Source organism: Wasmannia auropunctata, unplaced genomic scaffold (assembly GCF_000956235.1).
Source record: "Wasmannia auropunctata unplaced genomic scaffold, wasmannia.A_1.0 LD336088.1, whole genome shotgun sequence".
NCBI classification, from domain to species: domain Eukaryota; kingdom Metazoa; phylum Arthropoda; class Insecta; order Hymenoptera; family Formicidae; genus Wasmannia; species Wasmannia auropunctata.
This window is the reverse complement of record NW_012026802.1, coordinates 1,164,593-1,192,324: the sequence shown is the minus strand read 5'-3', so window position 1 is coordinate 1,192,324 and position 27,732 is coordinate 1,164,593. Positions and strand designations below refer to the sequence as shown.

The 27,732-nt window shown below is 40.9% G+C and overlaps 2 protein-coding genes across 2 annotated transcripts in view; one reads left to right on the top strand and one right to left on the bottom strand.

Moving 5' to 3' along the window:
- Window positions 1-23,682, top strand: part of LOC105448191 (inactive dipeptidyl peptidase 10) — a 65,913-nt gene extending 42,231 nt beyond the window's left edge. Inside the window, exons 2-13 of the mRNA XM_011686634.1 lie at window positions 530-774; window positions 11,235-11,341; window positions 11,599-11,797; window positions 15,312-15,386; window positions 15,632-15,684; window positions 15,973-16,518; window positions 16,683-17,001; window positions 17,359-17,537; window positions 17,630-17,852; window positions 17,936-18,380; window positions 18,505-18,710; window positions 18,784-23,682. Of these exons, the coding sequence (XP_011684936.1) occupies window positions 673-774; window positions 11,235-11,341; window positions 11,599-11,797; window positions 15,312-15,386; window positions 15,632-15,684; window positions 15,973-16,518; window positions 16,683-17,001; window positions 17,359-17,537; window positions 17,630-17,852; window positions 17,936-18,380; window positions 18,505-18,710; window positions 18,784-18,885 (2,556 nt within the window). The 5' untranslated portion in view covers window positions 530-672 and the 3' untranslated portion in view covers window positions 18,886-23,682. The remainder of the gene's footprint in view (window positions 1-529; window positions 775-11,234; window positions 11,342-11,598; window positions 11,798-15,311; window positions 15,387-15,631; window positions 15,685-15,972; window positions 16,519-16,682; window positions 17,002-17,358; window positions 17,538-17,629; window positions 17,853-17,935; window positions 18,381-18,504; window positions 18,711-18,783) is intronic.
- Window positions 23,683-24,372: 690 nt separating this feature from the next.
- Window positions 24,373-26,453, bottom strand: LOC105448365 (meiotic recombination protein SPO11). Its single transcript, XM_011686887.1, has 5 exons — window positions 26,379-26,453; window positions 26,043-26,163; window positions 25,392-25,888; window positions 24,902-25,256; window positions 24,373-24,673 (listed from the first exon to the last, which is right to left on the bottom strand). Exons 2-5 carry the CDS (start codon window positions 26,156-26,158, stop codon window positions 24,373-24,375), a joined length of 1,269 nt encoding a protein of 422 aa, XP_011685189.1. The 5' UTR covers window positions 26,159-26,163; window positions 26,379-26,453.
- Window positions 26,454-27,732: the final 1,279 nt, after the last annotated feature.

Here is a 27,732-nt window from a genome sequence, read left to right as displayed (position 1 = left end):
TCTGGTAATGCTCGTGATACTATAGGATACGAATAAAAGGATACGAGTACCAAAAGAAATTCAATCGAATTGTATGGTTTAATCGCCGATTGTCTTGAACAATTTAGAAGTTCTTCTTGCGGGTTTATCTACAAATATATATATACAGGTATATATATGTACATATGCGATTACAATTCTGTCCAATTCAGCTTTATTTATCGTACTGATAAAATTTGCTCGCGGCTTCAACTTGCCGTTATCTATATATACCGTTCTTAACTCTTAGGCCGATGCTCAGATTGAGTTTCACTCCCCCGATCTGTGCCACCCACGAGCTTACAAGCCTATCGTTTTTTTATCTTCTTTTACCTTCCTACTATCCTTCGATATTCCATCTCTCCCAATTCAATATTCATAAGCTTTCATCAGCTCATTCGGTAATTCCACCGCTAAATTGGTCGAGTGTATATATCTTTCCGTCGCGTCGCTTCGAGCCATATTTTAGAATAAATTTATTAGGTCTCGTTTTTCCTTTCTTTTTTTTCAGGTGAGGAACTGTGGATTGGCGTAATAAAACCTCGGCCCCAGGAGTTGCCCGGGGGTTACCCTGGGGACCTTGGGGAAGCGATCGCGCGAAGACGAAGTGGCTGAGACCGACGAAGGACACGGGAGGCGGAGGAGGAGGCCGCTATGAACGCCAGCGTTAACATCGAGAGGAACTCCTGGCGGCTGCCTCCCGATGAGACCGTCCAGGTCGCCGATCCCCGTTCAAAGTCAGCCCAGGTAAAAGAGGTAAATCGCTCAGCCGGCTCACCAGTGGTCCCTATCCTAATCTTCTTCGAGTACTTTTCGTGAGCTGTACGATTCAGGTTTAAATGCATGTAGGTGTATCGATCGATGGAAGTCGATACGGCGCTAGTACCGATTATTAATTCGCGAGCATTTTACAAGAAGTAAAACTTACGACAAGGAAAACGAGTTAATAATCCGTACTGTGCAATAAGTTTTTTTTATTGAACAACGTAGAAAAATATACGAAATTGATGTTAGTGATTGGTCGGTGTACTGACTTGTTTAGTGTAGTCACACAATGACAAATCTGTGAATGCATAGAGTCAGGTCTTGTTAATCTTTCTTTCATAGAATTCTAATTCTTCTCACAAGTAGCTGAACTATTAACTAGATGAGATAGCTTCGTCTATACGTCTTTGAAATTATATGTGTTTAATATAGAAGTATAATAGATATCAAAATGCGAAAATATATGTTGCACTATTTTTATCTAAAAACTATCCTGTAAGAACTTTCCTAATAAATTTCCTTTAGGATAATATATTTTTCCATAACAATTTTATTATGATCTTAGTCCAACGAATTATTTTATATACAGATACAGATAATAATTTTACGAATTTTAAGCATTTTAAATATTCAAACACTTTTAAGAAAAGATTTCCTAGACATTTGAGACTTTTCAGAAGCTTCAAGACATTCAAAACTTTCAGAATGTTCTTAAGAACATTCAGTTTCAAATAATATTCAAAACAATTTAAATCTTCATGTAATTGAATTTCTAGATTTTCGAAAAGGGTATTCATACGCCCGATTCATTAGAATTTTAGTTTGCTGTTAAAGTGTTTTGATTGTGTTGTATTTTGTATATCGTCCTACATAGACGGTAATGTTAGGTTTGAGTGTCGGATCGTACAGCGATTAAGCCCCTCGCAGGCGCACGTGCTTGCAAATTGGTAGAATTACTTGCGTTAAGTGTCGATAGCAGCATTAGTGACCACTCAGAGTAATACATTCAAATAGCGTAGTTATAACGTACGTCGCGTATAAACCACGAGTATAACTCGGTAACGAGTATCGTTCCCGAAGCGGTAGTTAGCACAGCAGACTATCGCGAGTAGACATTAGATATTCATGTTGCACGATTTTTGTAAATATTCAGCTCTCTCACAAAAAGCCCGGTCTTTCCACAAAACACCGCCTTCTGATAGGAGAATCGGTTGCAATCTCAATAAGGCTGCAAGAGCTGTTTACTTAACTTTTCTGCAAAAGGGCTAAATTCACAATTATTCTGCGACATTCCTACAACGTTTGGCCACCGATCGATATCTCAACTTTAAATTGACGCCCACGTTGAAGTGTCAATTACACTCGCTGCCTTCCGTCCAGCGACAGAATATGCGAAAGAATATTCTTGGCGAGCGTTTAAATAAATGGCTAAAGTCTTTCATTAACTCGACATCAACGTTCTCTCGAGCGCGTGTAAAAACAGGCCGTGCAATAACGCGAGTATAGACCATATAAACTCCAGATAGGCCACGAAATAACGTGATAATTAATTGTGTCCATCACTCTAGCCGTTACGTTGCGAGAAAAAAAATGACAATAAAATCCATACGTGACAAAAGTATCCGGTGTTTACGTAAAGTTGAATAATTCGCATACATGTCTTTTTGTGGCACGCCACCTCGTTACGTAAAACGGCTTCTTTACCCACTAGACGGCTCCTTCGTTCTGGTTTATGAACACTTGCAAGTCTACGGAAAGTGTTACTGAAGTTTCGCCCGCCGTTTATCCGCGACGCCCACCTCCGTCCCCGCGTTTCCACGAGAAGTAGTTTAATTATATTTAAATTAACCGACCGTCTAGAACAAAGGCTGCGATCCGACGACATCCTTACTTTCGCGAAAATCATCGCGCTCGTTGAAAGTAATAAAATATAAACCGCGATAGTCGCTTTTGTTATACCGCCCGCGCGCGTTTCTCTCAATTATATCGAAATCGCTTCTGCGTTTTATTCGCGTTCAGTCAGAGCCACTCTGATAAGAGTTAGCCGTTTACCTCGAACCCTTCCTAATTAGCCGTGATGAGAATTTCGACCAAACGAAATCTACCTAGGAGGGTCATGTTTTACACAATAATTGCGCGCTAACGACCGCTGTCGACCTTATCACACCGATCCATTAGCCGAACTATCAGTGAAATCCTACGAACCGTGTCTGCTTGTCCTTTGCTCACCTTTGACTTTTACTGGCTTCTGACTCTGTGAGTCGATTGAAGGGAACAAGCCACGTCACGAGTATCTTTCAACTGACACAATTCGCTCTTTGAGAATTCGAATCCACAAGCTTTTATCGAGCCATAAATAATTCATACTTAACACTGTCGAAGGATCTCTCGCAAGGCTCAGAAAATTATGACAAAATGAAACTGTCAACACAATACGAAAGCTTCGTAATTGATGAACTAAACGGAAAATTCATCAACGCCCGTCGATTTATGACTAATGACGTGAGACTAGATTTCGCGAACTAGATTTAGCTGCTCGACTTTACAACAATTTTTTAATACGTAAGCACATCACGTGTCTCATGCCGATCGATCAGCCTGCCGCTCCTCTCATTCGTATGCGATTTTCGTGAGTGCGCGGTGTCCAGTCGATACCTACGAGCGTAAACAAATTTATCACTCGCCGCGTCGGGCGGGCAGGAAATAGGAAGAGAGAACCGCAGGAAACAAGGAGCACGCGGCAGCGTAGCGGAGGGATTTCGACGACGAGAATCGGGAAACTTCTGTTAGCCGGGCGCACACAAACCTAGGAGTAACTCGATTATCGGACTATCTGATAACGCGACGAGGCCGATGGCGGATGGCGGGGTTGGTGTCTAGAGGAACGGAAGAAACGAGAGGCGCGTCATGCGACGACGACATTTCGCCTTCCTCGATTTGCATGTGCGAGTACACGTACACGCCCACGCGTCCCGCAAACGCACACGCATACAAACACAATACGCCCCGGTAAACCCCCGAACACGCGCTCGGCGAAGCCGCTGCCGCAAAACCAACAATGCCATTTTACTCGTTGCCGTTCCGGTGGTTGCCAACTCGCACGCGCGCCCGCGCGCGCGCGTACGACATTGGTGTCCTCGGAGTCACACACAGGGACCCTCGGTAAATTTCCAACAAAAGGGTTAAATGTCACTCGAAACTCGGAGCACGCGCTTGGCTTTAGCCGACGACGACCGAAACACTTCGCGATCGATGGCAGTATTCATCACTTCTGCGGTATACATATAGGACGTCGTACGGGCCTCCACAAATGGAACCAGACCGAGCAAATAGTGCGAACAAACACGAACGAGTGAACCTGCTTTAATGTGAATGAAGAATGGCAAGAATGAGCTTAAATTCGCATTGACAAATACGTTCCTAAAGGAGAAAAAAAATACATATTCGCTACGTTCGTCCACGCGTAAATGGTCGTAATTATTCGTTCCTGTCTCGGCTGATTTAGCCTGATCCAAATCCACTTTAGCGTGACGTTCCGCTTTTATACATAGATCTCTATCAACGCGCGTGTATTCGTTTCAAACAAACAACGATATATTCTCGCAGACGGAGTGAAAACGAGGAAATAACGGCTTAACGGCTTGCGCACGCTTGGCGTCCCTTTAATTTGAACGAACGCACGGTGTGGAAAATCATTACAACCCCGGAGGAGGAATTGCCGCGTTGAAACTGGCTGCAATTTCGTAAGTTCAACTCGCGCGCCATTTCCCGAACTTGTTGTTGTATCACGGCCAGCACGTAGAGAAATCCTCGAGTTTGCGTTTGACTTCCGACGTCGCGGTTCCCGTTTCTCGGAGCGCGGCCGCATCCTGAAACCGCTTCGTCCCCATTTGTCATCACGTCGAAACTCTCTCACGGAATTATTTCCAACCAGGTACATGCGCTTGGGAAAATTTAATGCCCCGTCCTGTCCGACGATTTTCGAGATTTCCGGGGTCCTTTCATCCCGTCATGGGGCGCGCGATCGCGCGAGCAAGAAAAAGAGAGAGAGAGAGAGTCTCCGCTGTGACCCGGCGGAGGAAATTTTGCCGCGTTAAAAGCAGTCGAACGCGTTATCGGCGACGGCTTGCTTACGCTCGATTATCGGCCCTTTTGCACGACTGATCCCGTGACCCCGAGCGGATCGTACGTGAAGCGGCCTCGGCGTATAGGTGTGTGCACATGTGTCACACCCCTTTGAACTTCCTGTCCGCAGTACGGGCAAAAAGAGCTAGCAGAACGCCGCGGGAGAGATAGAGGCGTTTCTCCGCCCTCAAGAAAATCACGTCTACGAAGCGTGGCGCGGTCAGTCGGGCGCCGATAGTTCCGGAGAACGGACCAACTGTCGACGACAAAGTGGCGCATAAACCAGAGGGATCGATCTACGGAATTATGTTCGCGGGGACAATCCGACACTGCGCGCGTCCCCGATCGAGATCGTCCGCGCGCGTTATCGCTCGATCGTTTTCGCGGCGAGGCGCGGGGTTGCGGATCGATCGCGGGTAACCCCTGCAGTCGTCGACGATCGGCCGCCGCGATATTTTGACACGTGGCGTAATGACGCGTGTGCATACGCGCGCGTGTTTACCATTTTAAATGTATACAGATATACGTGTAGGCGCGGACATAGAAGGAAGGAACACAGAGAGGGAGGTCAGAAGGTGGGCGGCGGATAGGCTGAAATACTTGGCTGAAACGCGCTCGGCAGTCAGGCCGGCGCATCTGTGCCTCTTGAACGGATGAATTAATTATTGGTGTCGGGTGGAAACGGTGACTTTGTGCCGCACCACTGGGCCCGAACGACGATGGTGCGCAGTGCCGACGATTGTTCGTGACGAAACAAAGCGGATTTTTATCTTCGCGAACGGCCAGAGAAAGGAGCAGCCATGACTTCCGCCAGTCTCTCGGAAGATAAGCAATCACAGCTTTATCACTTTTACAATTCAGATTTCGCTTGACGATTCCAGCGGGACGGGACGGTCCAACGGTGGCAATTTACGCGAACGTCACGACTGTGCTTATCGCGGCCCGTGTCGTAATCGGAGCGGATCTCTGTAGAGCAAACGCTTCAGTACGGGCGTAAAACCATAGTCTACAATATCTTCTCGGATTTAGAAGGGCGTTTAAAAGATAGGCGTTCGAATACGTCGTAAATAACTTCCGCCAGAACAGTATAGAGTTAAACGCGCGTAAACGCGAAGCACTTTTGCCGTGAAAAAGCGACTGCGGGATCTGGCGCCGACAGGTGCCTCGGGTTCTCACGGATGTGCCGTGGCCCAATTTTCTCGCTTCTACGATCGCGTTCCGTAATAACTGCATTGTTACGCGCCAATCGACCGCTGCCGAGATTTCTAACGGTCGAACTCTATACCAATTTATCGATTATTAATGACGTCCTCGTGGTAACACGACAAATTCTCTCAATCGTGGCTCAACGCAGGTTCGTTCGATATATAGTGCAGAGCAATTTTACATGAAATTGCACGGCGGCGTATGTACGGTCTACTATTCGAAACGCGAAATGGTAGCGGATGGTATCGTGTAGCATCATTGGAGCTGTAACAGTAATAACGATCGCGTTCCGTGTACTTGATTATCTGATGTGACAAAGTAGCGAATTCGAAACGAAAAAACTGCACCGTGGTATTAAATTTTAAAAAAATGCCTCAGTTTGGAGGAATTAGTTATAGGGATGTCGTAGCAAATATTGGAAGAAAATTGCACCATTTTAGCGAAATAAATTTCACTACCACCGATTGAAAAAGCAATCGTTCGCATAGAAGTACTATGTATTGATTCATGTTTTAAGATTTAATTTATTTTACCGTCAGTTTATTTATATATTCTCATATCGCGTTTCATATGCAAATATTTTTACAAATATACTTTTACATATCCTTACACGTTTCGCTTACACGAACACGAGCCTCGAGAAAAAAAATTTTGTGATCGATGATCAGAAATCTATTGTTAAAATTTAATATAGCAGAACCGAGTGAACTCATACTCTTGTCAGTTCTTGGCGCTCGGTAAATCGACGAAAATAAATCGACGCATGCAACGTGACCGCGAACACGTGCAACAATGAAGCTGAATGCAATGTGCCGATGCATCCATGACGACCTTATCTATCATATGCTATTGCAGTTCACTACACGCCATGGTGGAATACCCGAAAACCGTCATGTCGAATTACCGCGCGATCGCTGTAGATATTTCCTTTGAATTAATCCCTATTGTATTCGCGACTCGCGCTCGCGTTCGATGTGCTATAGCGCCAGCGCACGTAAGCACAGGCATATTTCCGTCTGACAAACTATCTCAAATACTTGTTGGACAAGCTCACCGCACCAATGAGTACGAATTAATCGCACCGCATTAATGTTATACTATATTATCCACCTTAAACGTGCGACTTTCGCCTTGTCTAACATTCCGATGAAATATAATTCATTTGATGCTTTTGGAAAACTGCATTTTTTACGATTATTATACATGTAGAGGAGTTGGATCATCGCTCAGATAACTTTTGCAAAAAATTTTAATGAACCGACCGCCTCGCAACGTTTGGCCATTCGCCAGCTGGCTACGAAACAGACGCGAACGATTAAAACGGAAAAAAATAAACGTTGAAAAAAATGGGGAAAATATTGAAGGTTTTCTCAGCGCATCTAAAAGCCGTTCTCGGTCGGAACTTAATTGACAATCGACAAAGATTTCATTTCAAACATACGTCTTTATTCTTGGCGCGATATCGCACAGGAGTCATGTAAAAGCGTATTTACTCGACAGCATGATGGAATATTTAAAAGCGGTAATGTTATCGCGTCACGTATGAACTGCTTTTCTATTTTTCCGTAACGCAACATGCGTCACACAAACGATGCAGAATGTCTGCGGCAAAAACAGTCCTCTTATCTTTTAATTAAACATTCAAATGGAAAAAGATTAATTTTATTTAACTACGTTTATTTAAAATTAATTTTATTTTTTAGAAAAATAGGAAAAATTGTGCAGAAAAATAAAGAATTTTGATATAGGTATTAAAATATGACGGCTGATATCAAAAATCTTTTTTTAATTAAATATTAATTCCCTTTATGCAGACATTTGTCCTAAAAAAAGTTTTTATATATTTTAGTTGTAATTTTTTTTTTGTTGCAAAATTTTACAATCTCCGTCTAATGCGATAAAGTCAAATATGAGAAGAGTAAAAGATAAAACCAATAAATGTCAGCATCATACACGAGCGGTATCGTATATTATTTAATTCGCTACTAGTCGCTTCTCATAAACGAAAAAACAAACAAAAGTGACCAAGCAATGCTATTGCTCAGCAAAAAAAATAAAAAAAATTAGAAACCAGCACTGTCCAATATCGTTCGTCCAAAATCATTTCGGTCTTCTTCTACGCTTGTAACAATTATTATTTTGTATATTCACATTTTTTATTTGCTTATATGCACATATATTTATTTACGTAGTGTGCAGTTTTATATAGTATATGCTCTGATTTTGCAAACCGAGGAATAATGTTTGAAGTATGAAACGCGCGGGTGATAAAAATTGAATGTTCTATCTCTACCGTTCGCGTTATTGCCGTATAAAGCAGCGTGAATCTTCGCGAAATAATGTCTGCATCGTGCAACATTTCGCAATGTAGATATCAGCTCGCGAAGTCCCGATGCTGTCGCGATGCGCGGGGGGGAAGCGAATTTATGGTCACTCTATACATATATCTCGCGCCGCGCACACGTGCACGCGACGCGCGATGCGTTTTGAATTCAAAGCAACGGCGAAAATCGATCGGCGGGAAAGTAGGAAGAAGCGAGTCGGGGAAGGAAATAGCAAATCGTTCGAACGAGACATCGGCGATTATTTATCCGGATAAGCAGGTCGGGTCGTCCAAAAGCGATTACGGCGAGGCATAACGTCGGCCAATCGGCGCGGCGACGGCGGTCGATCGTTTGTCTAGCAACATCATTATCGGCGCGATATCCGAGATAAAATGGAGGATTATTTTGAGGGGATAAATCGTTTTAAACTACATTTCAGGGCTGGAATTTCTTGCATCGCTAATGGCGCGCAGTCGAGAGAGAAAGAGAAGGAAAACGCTATACTCCCTTACGTTTATTTTCCAAACGCGCGAAGTTATCGGTTATTGCGAGCAATAGGAGGTAGTTATGACGTTTGTATCGCACAACCGTAACTGTCTTATTGCAGAGTGAACTTTACAAATACTACGGAGAAGGAAAAATACATAATAGGATACACACGGTTGCATCAATTTTTAAATTAAATATTTACAACCAAGAATCGATTAGGAAATCTATCCCAACGTGTAATTAAATTATTCGGTAAAGCACGCGTTTGACAATCAATCCTTCTTCCGTTCCTCTTAAGAGACAGCACTCAGCACCAATCTCCGAATGTATCAAAGATAAATGTCCCTTCTAGCGTTTACCTAAAGCGAGGGCAAATTCGCGTGTAGGAACACGTGCGGGGGCTATTCTAACAGGTACATAACGATCCGCACGTCGTATAGCTCACGCCTGGTACGAAATCTGGCGCGACTCATCTGTATTACATGACCTGCACGTGTTATCCGGCCCGGTGCCGGTGAACGACAGGAGAAGGACGACTACACAGACGCCGGACATAACCCGTATGCAATATGCATAACACAGCCGGTGACGTATTTCATGAGAGCGCGACCGAAAACCGCGGTATTCTTGACGGCGGCGCGATCGAACGTCGCGACCTCAAAAACACTTTTACGATCCACGAGAATAAAATGCGTTTCTGCAAACAAAACACGATATTTTGCAAGGAAAATCTTAACTGTGGATAAATAACGGACGCGTCAATTCTTTAACTGATTATAACGATGAATCGAACGGGAGAGATCGATAATAGGATAACGATGCCAAACGTCGCATACATTCTCATCGCAGTGGTAATCGTAATTTTATTGTAACGAAAAATTCGCCTTTAGAAGTATTATCGCGAATTTCAGCATCCGATAAGATCGGATTTCGCAAGCAGTAAAGAAGGTCTGATTGTACAAATGGTTTTCTCAAAAGAAATTGTACGCTGAGAGAGTCGGAAAAGAGTCGTATGCGGGCTTACGTCGGCGATCGCGCGAAATGGAGTTTCTTTTTTTTCGGCGTATCATCTCGAAGTACATCGGCTCCTCCGACTTTTAGTTACTTGAGTCACATGATCCGGCGGGGCATATATACATTATTTCGTCCTCTCCATTCGAAAACAACGGTCGAATTATATTTAGACGGAATGAAAAATTCAAAGCGCAATGAAAGATGAAAGATAGTGTCGTTAATTGTTCGCCAGTTAAATAACTATTTAACGACGCGCAATAGAAAACAAAAATTTATTTCCATACTCAATCGTTTTGATTCCTCTATTTGAAACGAGTAATTCACGCGGAATACCTGCTTCGATAAATAGCCGTCGCTTCGATACAATTATGAATCGTTAATTGCAAAAATTAATCGCCTGATAATTGGTAATTGTAATAAGGAAATGGTCGCACGTTCCGAGGGATAGTGTGACAACGCGCGAGTGGCAAAACGATGACCTTGTATGACACGCAGCGACGAGCTGTATGTACGTCGCGAAAAAACGAGTGTCGAGAGCCGAACATCACGTGCAAAACAGAAATGTCACCGCCACGAAATATTTAATTTATTATAAAATGACTGCACGTCGGATATTCTATTCCTTGCGTATTTCAAATTAATTTCGATAAATAAGCTATTGTTGCACATTAAATTCAATTTATTTTAACAATAAAATTTATCTTCATTTTAATAAAAGAAGAGAAATAAAAGAAGAGAATATTTACCTAAATTAATTTACTGTTGTTTTTTTTTTCAAATTTTATGTCCCGAGAGCAGCGAAATTATGTTATTTTAACGAATGAAGAAAATTAAATTAAAATGTCGCGGAGAATATGGCGCGTTTTTTTCTCAATATATTAAAATCACACATGATTTCATTTCGAGATGTAAAAAATTTTAAGATAATAATTTAATCTTTATACACATATTACATATATAATATATATATTTCTATAAAATATGTGCATAATATAATACATATGTAATTTATTTCTACAAAACTTTTTATGTATACATGTTCATTATAATTGCGACTTCATGATACACAATGAAGGTACTCTAGATGTGTAGACACTCTAGATACAAAATCTTTACAATGATGTTAATCGCTCGTTTCCCATTGTTAAATTTTCCTAATTATTCCTCTGAACCTTTCTCTCTATATTCGTGATCTGCATGCTCTCTTGTATCCAATCCGCTTATGCACTATAGCTTGCCAATCGATCTCGCGGATCGACCGATAATTACGTACGAAATTGTCTTCCTCCACAGGATTTAACGTACGCGGACGGCGGCCACAATTGGCGGAGTATAGTTTTCTCACTGCTTGTCATCGGTTTCGTTATCGCTGGCATCGTCACGGCAATTTATCTCCTCGGGTGAGTTCGCATTACTCGCTCTCTTTGTCTCCCCTTTATTTTAACTTTTATTAATCTATTCCTTCAATCAACTATAAAATATAAGGAAAGGTGATACAGAACTCTTTTCCGCTGATAATATGAAACATTATAACGTGTGTTTCTCTTATAGCCGAGTCTAGCAAAATGGTTTTCATCCGTTTATTACGAATGCTTTAAGAATGCTTGTATTGTCTTCTTAAATTTGTTTTTAATTTTCTTTGATTTATTGTTTACAGATACGTCGACGAGCTCCTTTACTGGAGCGGCAGGCGTCTTACGTTAGACGAGTGCCTTCGTGATGACCTGACACCGCACAGGTTACCACCGACTTGGATAACCCACGAAAAGTTCGTCTACCAAGCCGACGATGGTTCCCTCACCCTTTTGGACACCCGCAACAACGTCGTGTCCCTCTTAGTCTCTAATCATACGCTTGTACGTACATATACATACTACGCGTATACATACTGCGCTCTTTGCATTTTGCGAAATAACGATAAACTTTTCCGATGATATTATATGGCGTGACTGTAAATTTTGTGTATAAACACAAAGATTATCGCATATTGAACATTGATGATAAATTTTCAATCGTAAATTCATCCCGTGGAAATTATAAAATATAACGGCCTGCGTTTATTAAATAATTCTTTGTTGTATATACATGTGTGTATATATCTGAAACCTCATTTAACAATAAAATTGCAACAGAGTTTTTCGCAAATTAAACATTCTAAAGAACAGATTTATAATATGGTTCAACACAAAATTCTACAGCAACGAATATGAATTTTTTCTCAATTAAATCCCTAATGACACAAACTGAATACAGTGGGTAATTTTTAAAAAGAGGAAAATAATTATCTAAGAGAAAGAGAGTTCCCCATGGAAATCGAGCAATCAGAAAAATTATTTATGAAGAAAAAAAAGTATTGTGCTCTAACGCGACGGAAAAGAATTAGGAGATTAAAGTCACTTTAAGGATGGGAATCTAAAAGGCGAGGCACAAGAAACTTGAAACCTTCTTCCTCGAGAGACTCGAGAATTATTATTTATTAAACAACTTCTTAAAAAATCATCAGTACGACTTAACTTCGGTTGCACTTCGTTTCGACGTTTCATAAACATGCAATTTTGATGAAAGAGATGATTCGGACGTAAAATATTCAATATCAAATCTAGACTTTGTCATTGAATATCCGAATTATTATGAACGACAAATGAATATATAACTTAAAACGTACAAATTTTGGAATAAATAAAGAGCGCTTAAAATATGATTCGAATTCATCATTTGATTAACCAGCGAATTAATTAGCGTTTTCGATTAAATTTTCTCAGAAATGATTGCGTAATCGCTACGCAGTTAATTATGCCGAAACTAATGTAATCGTTTTTAAATTATGCAACAATCGTGCGTGAAACTCCGTAAGACATAAAAGATGAGATGCAAATGTGAAATTTATAATTAATTTGAACTTCTGTGGACCTATATACCTATGCGTCATCTCGTGCATATATTAGCATTGATTATTTTAATCAGCGGCAAAATCAAACATTAAGTGTTATTCGAAGGAGTTATCAATGCGCACTGTCTAAAGTAAATAAATTTGTTTAAAGAATAAATTCCATTTATATAGGTTAATTGCTTCGCGTTACATTAAACAAATCCTGTTTGGAATATCATGCCAAATAAAATCGATTGACACACATCGCGAATGGAAATATTCGAGCGAATGAGTTGTCGAATTTTCCGTTGTCGAAAACGGATGCCAAATTCATTCACGACCCGATAATAATCCTCGCCGCATCCAAGCCGCTCGGCCAAAGAGAAGACCGTTATTTCCATCAGATTTCGGCGGAGCCCTAAATCACTGGCCACAGCAGGAATATCCGCATTAGTGATGCACCGAGGTATCTCAGCTCCCTTGGTATCTAATCCGCCGATACCAAGCTATTGTCGCGCTTATCCCAGGATTAATTGGTGACATGACCCTCGCACTCGCCAGATAATTACGCGCCAACTGCCTACGTGCAGATATATTCCTATATGGAACGTGCAAATGCGAAAAGGAAGGAACAGGAAAAGGAATAAATCACAAAAAGGAGGAAGAAGTAAATATGCGAGAGCTCTTCTTTTTGAGAGGATTTATGAATTAAAAAATGTTTAACTTGTGGGATTTTAAATCCCTCAGGAAGAGAATAATTTCTAATTTGGAGCCATTTGTGATTTAGCTTCTTTATTATTGTTGCCCGTGAACGGGTAGGGGAGATATGCAACAGCCGAACAGGAGTAAATATGTACCGCCAGAAGCACGGATAATTTCTCCTGTGCAATAGTTTAAGGTTCCCTCGAGAGATTCGGTCGAGGATACAAGAAGACATTTTCACGCAAAATACTGCTTTTTCAACCTGCTCTCTCTCTCTCTCTCTCTCTCTCTCTCTCTCTCTCTCTCTCTCTCTCTCTCGCTTTTGAGCTCCCAGTAGATTTTTAATTGAGACAAACAGTCAAACAGCATTGCCGAGCGTTTCTGTATGGAGAGATTTTTTACATAGGAAGGGGAGCTAAAACCCTTTATCGAAAGTCAGTTTTGTTCTGCCGATCGGCAAACTAGCCGAGTGTGCCTCGCGGCGCGTTACGAAACAAAGACTAGACCGCATATAAAATGGAATCCGGGGCATCCCACGGTTTACCCGGGGCTTCAGGCACGCGCCTGGGATAAATATGAGGTATTCCGGATACTGCGATATTGCGCTTCAGGTTCAATGATACTCGTACCATCTGTATCTCGAGGCATTTTCGATTACAATATAGACTCGGAGCGAGAAAAAGCGATGATTAAACGTTCTTGCTTAATAATATTATTTCGAGAATTTTAACGCGCCACGTTCCACGAGGAATGAAACGCAACGACGTTGTGGGGGGAAAAAAAATTAAGAGAAATGTGGGAGAATCACGAAATGAAATATACAAAATGTCTCCATAGCGAGGTCTGACATGAGGGCAATGAGAGAAAAAAAAAGAGAAACGAGGAGGGAAGCGGCTTATAACGAGGCGGAAAGAGTGATCGATCTAGGTAGTGGTAGCATGATAAGTATGCGTGCGCATACAAGAGAGCCGATCCACTTAGTCTGGACAAGTTCCAAATCCGCGTTCTTTTTCCCTCACGGACCGAGAAGCGATGTACAGACGCGAGTGTGTACGGCGCATTGATCTGATCTGGCGTCCACCAGGACACGCCGCTCGTCCGGCTCGTCTCGCCGGCTCTTTCGGATACGAGTATCGACTTGCCGGCTGCGATATTCGTGCTATATCTATGCACGACGCCACACAACTTGAGCTCAAAGATAAACGCGATGTATCCGCGTCGAGACCAATCTTCATAAAGCCGGTTATAATTGCACACAATAATTGCAAATCCATTAAATTCTATAGATACGAAATAAAATTACCTCGCGGATTAAAAAAGAAAAAAAACGCAGCGGGGGCGGATTGGAGTTAAAAACGCAGGTGTTCGGGCGCGATGAATGTTAATAATAAAATAACTACTCTTTTATGTACACATGAGAACATTTTATCTCTTAATTTAGGTTCGTTCTTTTTCAACATTAAAACCGCAAGATGAATAAGAGCTCTACAAAAATATGGATATATTGGACATTAAAAATTAATTTTAAAAAATTTTTCTCACTGGATTTTAAACTGATATAATTTAAGAAATAAAATACAAAATACATGTATATGCAAAAAATTATTAATATTATATCGGAATAAAAATTGATCTGATAGAAATGATTAAAAAGATCAAAGATATTTTTTTTGCGATAAAAGCATTTCGAGAAAGAGCTTTTAATAGCAATGCAATTGAATTAAATTGTAATGTTGAGATCGAATTCTCCTCGATATTGCACAGAAGGTAATGTAATCTTTATTAAACGTTGCTTTCAGAGACAACTGAACGTTCAGGGCTACGAATGCAGCTCTGATCTACGTTATGTATTGTTCATGCACAATGTCAAGCCGGTAAGTAGCTTAAATGTTGGAAGTCTCTCCCGGGAAAGTTTTTCGCGCGGCAGCTGCATCCTAACTTTCTGATCCGTCGCTTATCGATAACGCTTGGACGTGTAATACGACGCCGCGCAATTTAGTTGCAGTTAGCTGTCGATTATCGCTATTGAAAACACATTCACCTTTTGCACTCTACGGACTCTCTCTCCTTTTTTCCAACCTTTATATTTCATATGGTACAGATGTCGACAATGTTGCAGGTCTTTCGGAACACTTTCACCGCTCTTTACACTGTCTACGATGTCACAAACGAGTAAGTGTAAATAATCAAAATATAGAAGTACAATATATATATATATATATGTTAGTTATATATATAAAAAATTAATTTAGCAATTTTAGTACTCAAAAACAATTTAAAAAGTATTAAATTACAAATTTTTATTCTTTTTTTCTCTGATTTATTATTGAATCTTTTTTACTATTTTTCCGCGTTGAATGCGTTTCAAAAATATACTTGTATAAAAAAACACTGGGATGTAATTGAAACTAAATACAACATGCATCATACATTTGTCTTTTATAATCCATTATTTTCCAGCCATCACACACCCCTTCGCCAAGCGTCACGACACTTGCATCAGACGCGATTGCAATACGCCACCTGGTTGGGCAACACGTCTAGTCTCCTGATGATCTCTGAGAACGACATTTTTCTTAGAATGGGGCCCTCCGCCACGGACGACACCCGCTTGACCGACACGGGCGTACCCGGGGTGATCTACAATGGCGTGCCCGACTGGTTGTATCAGGAGGAAGTGTTACCGAAACCACAAGCGATCTGGCCCAGCCTGGACGGCACGCATATCCTCTACGCCATGTTCAACGACACCAGAGTGAGCGCGTTGGAGTTCCCTTGGTTCGGTACGTCGGGTCAAGACGGAGTCGGCCCGAATTTCCTAAGCGCGTCCAGATCCTTTCCACCTTCCAGATCGGTTAGATACCCGAGACCGGGTTTGCCCAATCCGGAGGTCGAACTGTGGATCATGGACCTTGGTAACGTGAGCTCGCTAAATTACAACGGTACCGGGAATGTCACGTGGTCAACGAAGATGAAGCTGAGACCGCCAACGATCTTGGATGAACAGTATGTTCAATTATTTGAGATTTGTTCTGCTCTAATTATGAAACGTACGGGATAACATCTCTATAGAAAATACTTATAAAACTCGATATTGAACGATATAAGATACCGCTTCGCTCGTTCACGATTTTCGTATTAATGAAATCCGTTTTCACGGATATTTTCAGAGACTACTATCTGATATCGGCCGGCTGGGTTGGCGAGGACGCTTCGCAGATCGCCGTCGTCTGGATGACGAGGATGCAGAACCTGTCCATAGTGTCGGCGTGCCGCGCTCCCACGTGGGAATGCGAGGTGACCCACACGGAGCGGGCGCCCGAAGGACTGTGGCTCGACGCCCAACCGCATCCTCTCTTCGCTCCGGACGGCGACAGCTTTCTGCTGTTGGCCACGGTACAGGAAGGTGATAAGGAACATTTCACGCATATAAAACATGTCACCCTCACGCAACAAAGAATAGCGGTGCTCTCTCATGGTCGTTACGAGGTAAGCGGTTTTTAGAATTGATACATGATTATCGTGAGTATAAAGCGCACTTTAGGCCCACTTTCGTTTCAGAATTTAGAGTAGAATTCTATTTGTAATACTTTATGCGCTATGCAATGAAAAAGTGTTTAAAGAGAATCAGGATATTTACATTTATCAAAATATATATACACGATATATATAAAACTAAAAATTGAATCCCGCATTTTAAAATTGTAGATCACGAATTATAAACAATAATTATAGAAATTTAATACAGAATATAGAAAATATAATATAATGATTAAAAAATATATAGTATATAAAAAATAAAGTTAGAGTAAAAGAATTTAATCGCGCAAGTGCTTTCTGAAACAGGTGAGCGAGATCTTGGCGTGGGACACCAAGGCGCATCTCGTGTATTATCTAGGCACTAGAGAGAAGATACCTGGTCAAAGACATCTCTACGTGGTACGCGATCCCGCCGCGGACGATCCCCGTCACTTTGAGCCGTTGTGCGTGACATGTGATTTTAAAAACGTTCTTTGGAACAGTAGGCAAGTTCAATTTTCGTAAGAAAAGATATAGATAGAATACAATCGATTCTCGGTCATGTAAAAGTAACAAGCGAATTTGTTGACCACCGCAGGTCCTATTACACGAATTGTACACATTTCGGTGCTTCGGTCAGTCCATCGATGGGTAACGACACGCATGGTTACTACGTATTATACTGCGAGGGTCCTGGCCTCCCTCTCGCCGGCTTGCACGAAATGTTGTCGCATAAAATGATGCGCGTGCTGTACGACACAAGGATCCAACGCGCGGATAAATTGTCAGAACTGGCACTGCCCCTCAGGCGAAACTTCGAGGTGAATATCTGATGTGTTGCTCCATTCCGTTCTCACTCTCGATCAATCATATGCCGATGGTACAAATTCGAAATGATTGGTAGGTACCGCTACCTCAAGGCTGGCGAGCTCAGGTGCAGCTGCTGTTGCCCCCCTCGTGGCGAGAAGAGCTCAGGGACGCGGCGTTTCCCGTGCTCGTCGAGGTGAACGGCCGTCCCGGTAGCGAGTCCGTCACGGACAAGTTCCGAATAGACTGGGGAACGTATATGTCGAGTCACAACGACGTGGTCTACGTGAGACTGGACGTACGCGGCGCCCGTGGTCAGGGAAAGAAGGATCTCTTCAGGAGGATAGGCGGCGTCGAGGTGCAAGATCAGCTCACTGTGCTGAGATACCTATTGAAAACGCACAAGTATCTCGACGTCACCAGAGTCGGCGTATGGGGATGGGGTTACGGTGGATACGTGACCGCTATGGTCCTCGGTAACCAGGAGAATGTCTTCAAGTGCGGCGTCGCGGTGAATCCAATCGCCGATTGGACGTATTATAGTAAGAATATAGATTTTACAAAAGCGCATGGAGTGTGTTTATATTCTCGCCTGAATGTTTTCCTCTGCCCGAGGATACCTCGCTGAGACATTATTATACTAATAATCGCTTTGCCCAACTGCAGATTCCGCGTTCACGGAACGTGTCCTCGGTGCCCCAGTCGAGAATTTTAAGGGCTACGTGGAGGCCGATCTCACGCAACGGGCGAGATTGGTGCCCAGTCACAGCCTTTATCTTCTTCACGGCCTAGCCGACCTCACAGCGCCTTACACGCACGGCGTTGCCTTCGCCAAGGCTTTGTCCGAAGCGGGAGTCATCTTTAGATATCAGGTAGAAAAATAAAAATAAAAATCGAGCTTAACATTCGAGCTAACTGTCGCTTCCCTTTTTCTCTTTTAAACAGAGTTACGCGAACGAAGATCACGCCCTGAAAGGCGTGCTCGAACACGCTTATCGTTCCATGGAGGACTTCCTCGCCGAGTGCCTCGCCCTGGATGCCTCCTAGTGCCTCAAGCCGAAGAATCCTTTGTTGTCTCTAGTGCGTCTATTTCCAATACATCCAGAACGGACGTTAATACGGAGACTCGTCCTCGAGGTCACGGCAATTACACTCGTAAACGGGATGATCTCGTTTAGAGCCTGAATCGCGATATAAGTCAGGCCGCTAGGAACGCGAGAGAAGCGAGAACAATCGTTTATTGAAGCGAAGCAGGCGAAGAAGAGAAGAAACGCCGTTTGACGCGCGTACGTACGAGTTCATCATGCAAAATGGAGATTGATAGGAAGAATTAAAACAATTGAAGTAAAGTGGGATTTGTATGAGCAATATCGTTATGATGTATATCATTTGCCTAAAGATTCCTCTTTATTACGGGGAAATCACTCACTTTTCTCTCTGAATGCGTATCTAGCGATACTCACATCGTCAAACCGCGAGAGAATCCGGTAATCACGAAGAATAAGCGACGGAAGAACGAGGAGCGACGGATCGCCTTCTGCTTGACGGAATTTTTGTATGTAAATTATCGGACGACGTCGCTCGCGTTTCCTGCGCAAATTCAATACGATAGTTCTATAGTCTGTCAGGCAATACGAACAGCGCGAGCGGCTTGTTCGACGATGACGAAACGCGTCGCGAAAAGTACTGAAGGGACAAAAACGCGCGTACATGCCGTGAAATCGGGCGAGTTTCGCGAGAAGCGGACGAAGAGACGAGGCGCGTGTTCAGAAGCGCAGACCGAATTATATACGCGCGGAGCTTATCGACGGCTTGCAAATCCGCGTCGTTCGGGTAGCGCCAACGGGACGACGTTGTGAAACCGGCGCCGAATGTTTGCGAGCTCGTCACTTGACACGTCTTGCTGTGTTCCACGTCCCAAAGGCGCTCACATAGGAAAGGCCTGAGATTTCGTGCAAGCGACTGAAAGCGAGATTAATACGGATTGTATAACACTTCAACGTACAGAGCTTATTATTGGGAGTCTGCAAACTTGCACTTTACTTTGTGTAACCCACTTTCCAGACGGAATTTATATCGAAACACAGTGCTCGAATAACTCCAATATATATGTGTCTCGATACCGGGAGGACCGGCTCTGCGGACCGCGATCGATGCTTTTACGGCGGGGTTGAGAATCCCAGATCTCTAAGGTCTCTCGAGTCTCGAGTTACGTATGCCCGGAAGAAAGAGTTTGCAAGCTTCCGTCTTACACTCCTTTTTTTCTAGCTACGTCACTGGTGCCTCCCCAATTTTAAACGGAGAAAAAGTATATACGCCTATAAGCGGTGACGTTCGTCCACAGGCATCGACATACATTTACCATTATATATATAGAATCCGGACGGCTACTGTGAGTTTTGTGTTGTACAGCTTGGCGCCTAGTTCTATGTACCATAATGTTACACGCGTAAAGAGTTGTTTCACAATCCTTAGTATCCCCCCATCTCGACCCGCCCCTCCCCCCTTCTCCCTACCCCGTTTGAATTTTGAATATTTGTACATATATATACACCCAGGAGAAACGTGAAGCTCCTTCGACGAGGTCTCCGCTTGCGGGAATCCTGAGTGATCCATAGATAAGAGAGGAGTGATATCACTTGTTTTTAAATAACCGATTTTCGACAAGATTTACGAAAAATATGCTTGTCGGAGCACACTCGGATCTCGTCGAAGGTGCAGGGTACCAGACTCATTGTATACCTCTTCGAAATACATCGATCGATCCCGAATGGATGAACGACTACGACTAAACAGACGATCTTTGTATACTTGCAATCGTCAGGACTAGCTGTCGATCATCGATCAGGCGCGATCGGCATACGACGTTGAGGCTCCCGAGTACTTGCTTGCTTGCCGTACTTTTGGTGGAACAGTAGAAGACATGATATGGCGAGACACCGTACGCTTATTGTCACATATAACTTGACTTCGCTGCTCCACTGTTGTAAAAGCGAACGCTCGGAAACCTTATATAAACGCGACGTCGTCGGAGAATAACAGGGCTCGTAAGTGTCTCGAAAATATCTGCGGTAACATCAATGTTTTTACAATAAATTTAATAAATTGTATTGTTTTTTTTATATACATTTAATGTTTTTTACATAAATTTAATAAAAGCTTTGAGATTTCCAAAATCGAAACATGAAAACTTCGAAAATTATTGCCTTACGATTTAATGTCACGGTTTATTTGCATTGTTAAAAAAGTTATAGACTTGTACGTAGATATTTTAACAGAACAAATCTTTTAATTTATGACTTATAATTTTACTGTTACTGATTTATCTAGCATATATTAGAATATTTATAGTTTTATTACAAAGACGCGAGATATACCTTGGCCGTCTTAATTGCGCATGATAGAATACTAACGAAAAACGTATGATTTCAATTTTAAGAATTTTATTGAACCACAGATAATGTTCGAGACTATATACGTCAATATAATTTCTAGTACGAAACTAAAGATAATTTACGAGCCTGAATGTTAATTAGAGAAGAGGCGCGCTCAGACGAAGAAGTGGCGCATGTCGCCATGTGTATGCTGCATGTACCAGCAGCCCTTAAATGCCGACAATCAAGGCTAGTGCAACTAATCAAACGATAATAAATAGAAACGGAGAGAAGAGAAAATTACTTAATAATTTAATACTCGTGAATGATCGCTGTGGTTCGGGCGTAAATTGTAAACCGCGACGAAGTCTAGTATATATTGCCAAACTATCGCGATCGGGAAGACTTCGCGAGAGCGATTTTTGCGAGGATAAAAAAATATTAGAGATATGCGAAGGGTCGTTAGGTCGAGATGATGTGCCCGCTGTCGACTGTAGAAAGTACAAAGATGTAACGCGTAATGGAGGCCTCGAAAAATTTTTCGTCGAATGGATTTGTCCTTATAGAGAGGACCTGCTCCAATTCTCCTTTCGCTATCTTTCGATGTTAAACATTGAAAATCAGACGGCTGTAATGAATCTTCCAATAAAATTAACGTGCAACGTTACGTACAATGCGCAACAAGCATTATGTTTTAACCGGATTCCTCCATTTCGCGATAAATGAATGGTCGTTTGTAGTGAAACAAAATGTTCGTTGTCAACAATATCGCTTCCATTTATTCCCGAATAAATATAACGCGAGCGATCGAAACGCGAAATTGTTCGATCCTATTAAGAAGCGGCAGAAAGAGTGACTGATCGATCGATTGGAATCGGAAATGCGAGAGAGCCGTAGGGGGAAAAAATGGGGAGGGAGAGAAAGAGAGAAATAATGGTGGAGCGAATGAGAGCGAGAAAGAGAGAGAGTGTGTGCGTGTGTAAATCACAATCAATTATTAAATATAATAACGGCAGAAAGTGAGGCAAATCGTTAAACGTAAGCATAGGGTATCGGGAAAAAAAAATTATCACGAAGGCAGGCACGCAACACAAGCATGCGAATTATGAAAATTAATCGCAACAAAGAAACCTTGGTAGCAGCGCATAAGGGTATTATAGCTTTTGGTAAACGTATTACCGCCGCTAAAAAAGAAAAAAAACGTAAAAGGCAATGAAAAATACACTCGTATGGGCATACATAAAGATACACGCAAACACACACATATACACGCAATATATTAAAAGAAAGGGATAAACTTTCTCACGCGGAAGTCAATATAAGGGATTGGGCCCGTGCGAACGCATGAATAAATTAATGTGAATTAAGTACACTCGTCGCATAGGTCGATCGACCGATCAGAACGATCGTCAAACAGAACGCGTTAATTAAACCCGGCAGTTTAGATATAAAAAAAGATATGTTACATATTCACTGATTTCTCACAGAAGAAAAATAAATATACGACATTTTATCCGCAAAAATCTGTGATGATTGTTAAAGGAAATATAAATTTCAGATAATTTACAAACTTTTAGTCTCTTTTTCTCTATAAATTTAAAGTTGGCGAATAGAAAATTTCGATTTTTAATCGTTTGACGATCAATGTCAGTTTAGCGACTAGAGAGCGAATTGACTTCTTGAAGACGAGTGACACTTTTCTTCAACGATTTGTAACTCCAAACGCGTCTGTATCCGCTCGGAGGCGTGTCCGGCAGTCTCGAAAGATTGTTTTTTATATCCGATTTCATCGAAATGCTTGATACGCGCTCCACATGAGAGCCACCGATGTCGTTCGGGATACTCGCCTTCGATTAGTAGAGCGAAACGGGCACGGAAAGTTATTTCTACTCGATTTTTGGCGATATTCGCACGGACCTGCACCGGAAACATCCACGAAATTGGCTAATCAAAGTAAGCGCTGGATCTACGGGGACTATGTGTTGATTAAAATTCGAAAATTTTACTTTTAATTTTTTAGCAATCTTTTTTATCAGAGAATATAACTTTTTAAATTGTTTCGAAGGAAACTTATTGTTGTGAACAGAATTGAATTATCACGTTTAATAGAAATCAGAAATGTTATTTTAAAATTTATATTTTTGCAGAGTCTATTCGTGATTTTATTTCAGTTATCATAATTTATTGAAATATACGCAAATCCATTTCAAATCTGTTTTGCAAATCGACAGATCGACAAGAAATTGAAGTCCAACTCGATCAAATTTTCGAAAGCGATTGCGGTTAACTTCGTTTGTGGATTCATAAGTATAACGCGCCGCCGATTTCGCGGATGTCGTCCAAGTTACCTTCCACGTAACATCCACGAAATAATCATGTTATTAAGATTCTGCGTTTTTTAATATCAGCGAAGCTCGGCCCGGACACCGGGTGGATAAAGTGTTTTCAATAAACTGTTACATTATCTGAAGTATTCTTAATTCTTCTTCAACGATGCAGCTTTTGACGGATGACTTTTGACAGCGCATATAATAATTAAAAAACCTCGACACGTTGCAGAGCAGGCTTGAGAAATTATGGTTTCTCGTCGAACGAGAAGAAAGAAACGCACGATTTTCTCAAACAGTTCAAAACAAAAAAATTCTTACGTGCACAAAACCATCAATTATTCGGAGAACCGGTAAATATAATTTTGTTAAAATATCTCCTACAGTGCGTTATTTGAAGGATTTGCTTGCAACTTTATATTCAAGACTGCACAAGCATCCGTACGAGACGCGTTCGAAAAGTCTTCGCGAGTTAAAAACGTCAACAGACTTGGTTAAATCTCTCATCCCGTCGAGACGGTCATCCAATGGTAGTGTTACATATTTGGGCTCGTTTCGTAAAACCCCGCAGCTTGTAACGTTAGAGGATAGCAACGACAACTTCCCCGAAAAAGTTGTTCAATCGGAAGCATGGATCAACGCCAGAAATGAGAAGTCAATTAAAGTACACATATATTTGTTGTATTCACATTATAAATTTTAAATTCTTATTTTTCATATACCGTTTGATAAGATAACGTAATTTTATAGAATTATATGTATCTTAATTCCAACTAAATATTTTCTTACTAAATTATTCTAGAGTCTTATCAAACAGATTAAATATAATCGCTTTAAATATAATCCCGATCATTTATTTTGGAAAATAAATATGTATGCGTAAGAAAGTCCTTCGAAGAGGACATCGCCTCTATTTCTGCCTTGCCCTTTCGCAATATGCTCAATTCCTTCGATATAGCTGCGTTTACGTAACTCCGGGCTTCGATGGATCTCAGTTTTACGAGATCGGCTTCGGTGAGAGGGATTGTTTTCACTCCTGTAAGAGAGTTCAGTTCCGAGGGATGGATTCCGAGCCAACGTGCGTTAGGACAAGCCAAGCTCTCGTTTTCCTTACAAAGGGTCGATGAGCCGAAGCTGCGGAAACCAATAGAAATGAAGAAACGGAATATTTCCCGAGTAAAAATTAAATTAGCATATGCAAAATTAATATTTGTGATGACTGAAATTACGATATATTCAACTTTTGTATTGCGAAAGATCATGATAAAGCGCTAAAGTTATAAAACTCGCATATTTTTTTTTTAATAGAAAAAAATAAAAATTGACGACAATTTCGTCACTCTCTAATTTCAGTTAAATTACCGATAAGTTAACATAATGTCTACGCCAAAAGGATCCGCGTCTACGAGTATGTAGACCGGCAAGTCCATCTTCTCGGATAGCATCTTGACTAACATCCTCGTAGCTACATCCGGATAACCCTTGCCCGTCACTAGAATGCATCTTAGGGCGCGAGAGCAGTTTTCTTCGAGCAACTTTTGAAAAATCGCGTCCTTCTCGATAACTAAAACGAACTCGGCTTTCGCACGAATGGAAGTTATATTCGAATTTTGCGGAATTTGCACGCCACCCGATATCGTACAGTCAATGACTTGATTGCCGACTAATGTGATGGTCATATTTCCTGCCATCAATCCTTTAGCCGTCGCTAACAGTCCTGGAAGGACTTCTAGTTATTAAATTTTTGTTTCATATCTTTTATTTTTTTCATATTTATTATTATCACTTCAGTAGTTTTTAATCATTTATTTACGATCACTCTTTCTAATTAAAGAGTGTTTGACAAACTCACCCAAATCCCACGGCGCACATCCTAACAAATTAGCGATATCATTCAACGCACGATCGATATATCTTTGGCTAGGTACTAAATATAATTTAGTTGCTTCACTCTTTAGATTGTAATAAAACGATCGTCTGGTCTTGGTAATGTTCCTTATCAGCAAATAATGAATCTCGGCCAGTATTACCACTATTAAAACAAATTTGTTTCTTCTGCTTCTCATTGTGAAATCGATAATTGTCTTTTCCGATTTTTGAGGAATATCCCTATTATCTGCATCTTGCTCTTCGGTTAAGGTATCTTTGAAAAACATCGTTTCCTGTTGGACTAATTGTGAGTTTGAATTCGAGCTGGATGAACTTTCTGGATAAACATTTTCTTCATGTGTGCTCAATTTCGAAATAATATTTTGGCCGTTGAAATATGATATACGCGGTGCCTGTTCGGCAGATATCTGTTCTATTATTTTCAGCGTAACAGCTTCGATGCGTGCGATTAAATTCTCCCTGGGCACCATACGCGAAAAAAAAAGTGAATTACAATAGATTCAACAATACGATATTTATAATTTTACGATAGATTGTGTAATTTTACGTTGACGTCAATTTATTTGCAAATAGTAAAAAAATATACAAGCACAGCTCTGAATAAATATTTTACCTTAACTCTTTATTGTCGACTATCGGTATTTCGATATATTTCTCACGAATACCCAAATATTGATTGGCGTACAATGCGATTGATTGCTTACAAAATTTTTTATTTGCCTGTTGCATTTTATCTAAATCAAAAAATATAATAATTAAATTGAGTTTTATATATATTTGTTACGCTGTATCACGGTATATTAAAAATGTTTTCACAGAAAAATAAGAAAAATAAAGCTGTGAGGAAATAAACCTAAATAATTATTTATAAATATTATTCATTATACTTCATTATATACTTCATTATTCTATTATTCACTATTAGTTAATATCTTTTATGAGCATTAACCCCAGTTTTAGTTCTTCCTTGACCCAACAGATGCCTTTAGTACCTAGCCTTTACGCAATGCAGACCTTGTATAGAAATCGTTTCTATCGGTAGAACTATGAAAAAAAAAAAGAAAAAGTATATATGTATATAATCTATAATATTTAAATTTATAATTTATTTTTATAACAAATAACTCTATCATTGCTTTAAAAAATTTTGTTGTATTTCTGTTAAATTTATAATTATATTAAGTGCAGCTACTATACTATTATGTATGTATTTACTATAAAATTTTAAAAGATCTACAGAATTTCTTTCGTGAAACGACAAAAAATACATCAAATAGTTCTACAAAAAATAATTTACATTTTTAAAAATTTTGTTTTAGGAAAATAATGACAAATATCCCGACAATCGATTTTATATATCAATTAATTTATAAGTTCAAATATTATCTAGATGCAATTATTCAAAAGCATACAGATATACAATGTAAATTATGACGATAACGTCTGTATTCATACATTTATATTCATTTGTATCACTGCATTATTGCATATATGTATCATGTTACAAAAGCATTTCACAAAGGAATCATAATTTAATTATAATAGTTTCACTGATAAGGAATAAATCAATTATCAGGCAATTGATTTTTACTTCGCCCCCTTTCATTTGCGTTAATTAGACATTTGCGTAAAAGCGCGTATTTAACGTTCTATAAATATCGAGAGATTCACGTACCAGAACGATATAAAAAAATGCGACATCGTAAAGAACGTCATTAGATCTAGAGACGAAAGCCGAATCGAGCGAAGAGAGGATCCGGATACGCGCCTCTCTCAATCGTCGTTGAATGTTACGGGACGAGTTAAAAGACGCATTGGCAGATAAAAATCTACTACCTATCCGAGGCCGACATTCTCACAGCAATAAACATATTAAGTCCCGACCCATGAGGTAAAGTATTGGCCGCGAGGACTCGTCCGAAGCCGTGACGGCGTAGACATTAATTCTTCTCCCGATCGCCGACATTCATATCGAAGTGGCGAATCTCGAGAGAGGCCCCCGGACACCCCGCTGCGCATTTGTGAGCACCGACCATTGAACGGCGCGCTACTGTACGCGCTAAAGACACTTCAGGGACTTATTGTGAGCGCGAAACACACACCCCTTACTGCAAAACGTTCGATTGTAACGAAATTCAGCGTGCATTCTCCACTGCTCTAATGGGAAGCCGTCCGGAAGGCGAGCGTGACCAGAATTAGCCATTTCCGAGTTACAAGATTTCTTTGTATTTAGTCTCTTTCAGAGAAAACCGCTTATTTGAGAAACAATTATTTTTATAAAAATTTAAGAATAATATATGTAC